The 5,919-nt window shown below is 40.6% G+C and overlaps 1 protein-coding gene across 1 annotated transcript; it reads left to right on the top strand.

Annotated features, from left to right (window-relative positions):
* Window positions 1-4,711: 4,711 nt before the first annotated feature.
* LOC132520485 (NADH dehydrogenase [ubiquinone] 1 beta subcomplex subunit 11, mitochondrial-like) lies at window positions 4,712-5,329 on the top strand. The gene has a single exon (XM_060149238.1). It carries the CDS (start codon window positions 4,757-4,759, stop codon window positions 5,219-5,221), a length of 465 nt encoding a protein of 154 aa, XP_060005221.1. The 5' UTR covers window positions 4,712-4,756; the 3' UTR covers window positions 5,222-5,329.
* Window positions 5,330-5,919: the final 590 nt, after the last annotated feature.

Below are 5,919 nucleotides of genomic sequence, written 5' to 3'. Positions count from 1 at the left end.
TCCTGGTTGTCCAGGTCTAAGTGAAGGGCAGAAGAGTACCAACTGCATTTCATGAGAATTTTTTATGGAAAGGGTCCAAAACATTACAAAAACTAAAAACACTCAGAAAACTTGTGAAATTTTTTACCCTATATAGGAAATTTTCTGAGATGTAGTAGATGTTCACAACTCTTATTTCAACACAATGTTCTTTTGCAACTGCACTTTCCTACAGTAAGTACTCCAAAGCTAATAAACCCTAAAGCAAACTCTAAAACTCAAAACATGAACTAAAGTATACTTTATATTTTCCTATATTATATTTTTTGTTTCTATGTACACTATATCTCACCGATGTCTACCAGGACACATATTAAGTGGATATAAAACTGAAGTAAATAATAATAAAACTGACAACATGTCCTTGATTCTAAATAAATTATCAGCATTCTTTAGAGTACCCACTGGGTACACATTGTTGCATGGGGATATTAATGATTTACAAATTATTATTTTTCTGCATGTTGTTACATTTTATAGAGAAATATTTCAACAAGATACAAAACAACTATTCTTTACTTATGCACATTTTTGACAGATTATTGTTTTTAATGAACCACATAATGGAGAAGAGGAAAAGAAATCAGGTCAGATGAAGCATGCCATATTGATCAATTTTATAATAAGCTAGAGTATCAATATTAGGAACCGAACAAATGGGGAGATTTCTAGGATCTTGACCCTTTACAAGGCTACAATGCTCTACCAGGAAACTGGGGCCCAAGTGTCCACAATTGTCAGGAAATCCCACTTGGCTCCTGTAGGAATGTGTAAAATTGTCATACAGCCTCCTCCCTTGAATAGAGTAAAAGAGAGCAGTCCCTAGTTTTTAGGGATGTCAAAGACCCCGTTTTTCCTCAAGGGCCACTCCAGTTGTGAAGGAAATATGTCAGAGGTTTCACTTAGCATGACAAGGTCCCATTGGCAGGTACACTCCATCTAATGCTTCTGGAATCAGACCTGGTGGCCAGCATTTTCCAGCAGGGCCTTTGTGACGGCTGATCTCAAAGTTTGTACCTCTAACTTTGCTCGGCTTCCACATGGTCTCTAAGTGGCAGCTTTCAGCAACGGCGTCCATGGTTGACTTCTCTCAGCAGCTGTTGCTAAGTCAGCTATTCCATGTGGTTGCTGTTCTAACACTGGCTGCTGGTAGAAAGCAGTGTCCTGAAGCCATCTCTGTGGCTTTTCATCTACCTTTTGCATTTCAGATCCTTCTCACCTCCTTAAATACTGGTCTAAAAACATCTTCTAGGTTTTGTTTCTTTAAATCAATTAATGAGTTCCCTGTTAACCCCCAGCACCATCTCTAGAAAGCATTTCACACCAGGGTTCCTGGTGAGAGCTATAGACATAGTTAGGATACTTTAGTTTTCTCAAATAATTGCATTTTAAAAGAATTTACTTAAAATCTTTCTTAAGTCACAATTGGGCAACAAGACTCAGTAATATTTTGTAGGGTCTGTTGACTCTCCCTTTCCTCCCTACCCAATCCCAACCCCAGCTGCTGACTTAACTTTCTTTGGTGGCAGCAAAGTGCAAAGAAAGTAAATGAAACATGACAAACTGCCACAATAGATAGCAACTCCAGCCAGTCCTAGAAGCCACCACACCAATATTGTAAGCTGTTTTCTATTCTAGTCCTGGTGTTCTGTCCATGTATTATTGGCCACCAGACAGAACAAATGAGGTCATATGGGTTAATGAAAACAGTTTTCTTACAATGACAATAATCTCAGCAGCAGAAGATACTATAAGTCTCCATTACTCAAGAAGATTCCAATCTCACAGGCTCATTACGATCTCTCTATTTAAGACCTAGTTCATCCTTTTGTGATCATTTGTTTTCTACAACACAAACCTCTCAAACATTTGTATTACAATATCCTGAGCATGAGAAGGGAGCCCTGTAATCTAGGTAATCAGTAGTGCTGCCTGTGCAAGTTGGTCTGGGTTGGACCCTCTGTTCCACTTGGTTCCCAAGACAGATCTCTGTATTTGGCTCACCTCAATTTGAGGTAATATTGAGAATGTATGCACTTTATAACAGCATTTTTCTTACTCTCATCTCTTTGTCCTTTCATTAGTAAAATAGATTTGGGTGAAAAATACCTCCCAATAATGTCATAATCCATGGTGCTTCGTTGCTATATTTTGCTGCGCCTAAGATGCCAAGTTCTGTTGAGACTCCCCTGGTTAAAATCAAACTCCCAGGATCTCTCATTGTTTATTCCCCCTCAGGAAGTTAAAGGAAGAACTTGTCAGCCTTTCAAAAGAGAACCTGAACTCATATTCAAAGAACTTAGCAAAAGGCTCTAACATTTCTTTTTTAGTCTACTTTAGAGAGCAACAAGGGTATTTATTCATATATACATATCATCTACCCTCTATTTATCTATTATCTAACCTTCATATCACAAACACTCTAAAAGTGATTGTGAACTACTGATTTGGTTATTAATCAAGTTAATCTGTCTTTTCTTTTCCAGTATAGGTAGGGACAAATACTTAAGTACAAGGTATAAAAGTTATCAGAAAGCACATGAAGTTTCAGCTTAAGTATAAGAAATTGACATACAAGTTGATCACCGATTTATAAAAACCCAGAAGATGTATTCCCTTCTTGATATGTCCCTAGGACATATCTCTGTCCTAGCTAGGTTTAAAAAATACATTTAAGCCCTATTCCAGAGATAAAATGGATATTAACAACTATGGTTTTCCAACAATTCTCAGACTGCAATTTTGTTCAGGGAGCTACTTCTGAATTATTTGAGTTAAGAAAGGGCAAACATTTTAAATTATTTAGTCTGTGCTGATTTTCTAATACAGTTTATCCATTCATTTATAGGATCATCTTTTTAAGCACAGTATAAGTTTGCTTCTAATGCCACACACCAGTTGCCATAGCAATAATTTTCTTCCATTCATGTGTACATTGACTTCCTTTCTGTTTTTTAGGCTACCTTTCCAGACACTTTTGCTCATGGAAATCTATGAAAAGTCATTTTTCTTCATGGTGTTGTCTAAAGCAAATGTTTAATGAGTTTTAAATCTACAAATGCAATATGCCTCTGCTGTGCTGTGTTCTTCATTTATCACCAAATAATACACATTTCTCTTAATCAACTTAACAGATGAAGGAAATCAGATTGATCACAGATAAACCTAGATAAGCTGAGTTCCTTAATATACTAATATATTCCAAGGCTTTGAAAACTTTAGGTACTTAAAATACAATGTGCTTTGATAAGGTCCTGCCGAGTACTGAGCTAGCCCCTCCCCTCTCCCATCAATATCCACCAACTCACAGTTCCTTCCACAGGTTCCCTTCATGCTTCCAACTGTTTATTTTTTTTTAGGGGTCAACTCTTACATGCTATGTCCTTTCTCATAATTATACAACAGTAACTCTTTTAATGAATATTATACAGTCCTAACCTATTTTATAGTACTGATTCTTCTGGAATTCATCGAAATACTATCAAACCTGCAATATTCTTGACATTTAATGAATTCAGAACATACAATCATGGACAGATAGCCACACCACACCACGCACACACACACACACACACACACACACACACACACACAAACAACTTGTTCCCTGCCTCAACAATTTACTTGTGGATATGTTCTACATGGGGCCATAAACAATGGAAGAGCTAAATAACTATACAAGGGAACACCCATGAAACACTGCAAGGCATGATTAATTGCTTGAACAAGGGGTATAGACCATAAGGTTCATGGCAAACAAGAGACTAATCATTTTGCAATTCAGAGTTAAAGGATTATTCCCCCAGCTAAATACAGAAACTTCTGCCTGGGCATAAAAAATGTACCACATCTGGTCCAGTTAATAAAGAGAACTCAGTGAAACCTGCGATGAGAACTTCAGTACCCTGGACCCTTCAACATTTGCTAAAATTGCTCAGTGACTTCAATTTTGATGCTTTCTTCCCCTCATGACAAACTTTCAATATGCCTTCTAAATTGACTATTATGTCTTTAACCCATTTATTCAACAAAAGATTTCATTCCATCCAGCACTGTGCTAGCTATTGTAGTACATGATCTATGTTAATCAAATCATGGGGCAACTCTATTTCAGTAAATATGGTTTGCGACAGAAAGAGTAAAAGCAGCTTCCCTGGTGGTGCAGTGGTTGGGAGTCCGCCTGCCGATGCAGGGGACGGGGGTTCGTGCCCCAGTCCGGGAAGATGCCACATGCTGCGGAGCTGCGGAGCCCGTGAGCCATGGCCGCTGAGCCTGCGCGTCCCGAGCCTGTGCTCCGCAACGGGAGTAGGCCACAACCGTGAGAGGCCCGCGTACTGCAAAAAAAAAAAAAAGGTTGGCTTCCTTCTAAGATGAAAGAGCAACGGAAGCTCCGCCCTTCTCGCCAGAGGGCAAGGGAGCTCTCCGTGCGATTGGTTGGGAACGGAATTCACACGAGTGCTACCGCTTTATTTTCAAGGAAATTCCACAGCCTTTCGGTCAGAAATTCCATAGCCTGATCGAGAGGATAAGAAGATGGTTGCTTCCGTGAGGCCGTGACAGAGGGAGGGAAAGAGGACGCCTCGCCCTTTTGAAAACAAAATCTCGACTCGGGACCTATTGCGGTAAGGGCGGAGCGACAATTCTCGCGCTCGGACTAGCTGCAGCTGCGCAGTCACATTTCCGTCCCTGCCCCCGATAAACTGCAGAACGATCTGTCATGGTGGCCGGGATGTTAGGTTTGTGCGGCCGCCGCCTTTTGGCGGTGGCGGCGAGGCGAGGGCTCCCGGCTGCCCGTGTTCGCTGGGAATCCAGCTCCTCCAGGGCTGTGATCGCCCCGTCCGCTGTGGCGGGAAAGCGGCCGCCGGAACCGACTTTACGCTGGCAGGAGGACCCAGATCCCAAGGACGAAAACCTCTACGAGAAGAACCCAGACTCCCACGGTTATGACAGGGACCCTGCTGTGGACCTCTGGAACATGCGGGTCGTCTTCTTCTTTGGCTTCTCCATCATCTTGGTCCTTGGCAGCACCTTTGTGGCTTATCTGCCTGACTACAGGATGCAGGAGTGGGCCCGCCGGGAAGCTGAGAGGCTTGTAAAATACCGAGAGGCCAATGGCCTCCCCATCATGGACTCCAACTGCTTCGACCCCAGCAAGATCCAGCTGCCAGAGGATGAGGACTGACCGGTTACTGAAAGGGGCTTAAGAAGCACCACCTTCTCCACCCCTTGTCTGCCATTCTGCCCTCTCTTCAGAGCACCTAATTAAAGGGACTGAAACTGTGAAAAAAAAAAAAAAAAAAGAGTAAAAGCAGACATAGGGTCTTCAACCAAAAGCTGGGTTATACTTCAAATACTCATCTTCACATAGTGTGATTGGAGTTTTTTAGGCACATACATCTCTGACAGCATCATCAAAGTTGTATATTGTTATGTACACATATTTTCTATCTTACATTTTTAAAAAAGTCAATAACAAGTCAAGGCAGAGTACCTTTCATTATGGAAGAGGGTGATATTATTTTACTGAATATAAATAAGTTCATAACACCCCAACTAGCCAAGCAAACAACTGTACATGCCACAGAACAAGACAATAGTTATACAACAATTTATCTATTTGTAAAAATGTAAAGATTTATCTAAGGGTATATAGTGATACATTTCCATCTTCTGTTAAACTATTTTAAAAGTTAAAGATAACAAATTAATCTTTAATCAGTCTTGAGGTCAAGAGAGCAAAGCACATTCCTGGCAAACCCTGTGTTGAATGAAGCCTATTTCTAACCCAGTAGTCTTTGTAGTTCCGACTCTAGCTAAAAGCACCTTACAAGAAGTATTAAGTTACTTTTCAGCATGGCTCTGTCAAAACAATGAAGAAAT

Source organism: Lagenorhynchus albirostris, chromosome 5, assembly GCF_949774975.1.
Source record: "Lagenorhynchus albirostris chromosome 5, mLagAlb1.1, whole genome shotgun sequence".
In the NCBI taxonomy this organism is placed as follows: domain Eukaryota; kingdom Metazoa; phylum Chordata; class Mammalia; order Artiodactyla; family Delphinidae; genus Lagenorhynchus; species Lagenorhynchus albirostris.
Note: the sequence above shows the minus strand (reverse complement) of the source record. Positions and strands in the feature narration are given on the sequence as shown.

Bases quoted from the DNA above. Each gene is read 5' to 3' on its own strand.
- LOC132520485 (XM_060149238.1), top strand. From the start codon at position 4,757: ATGGTGGCCGGGATGTTAGGTTTGTGCGGCCGCCGCCTTTTGGCGGTG.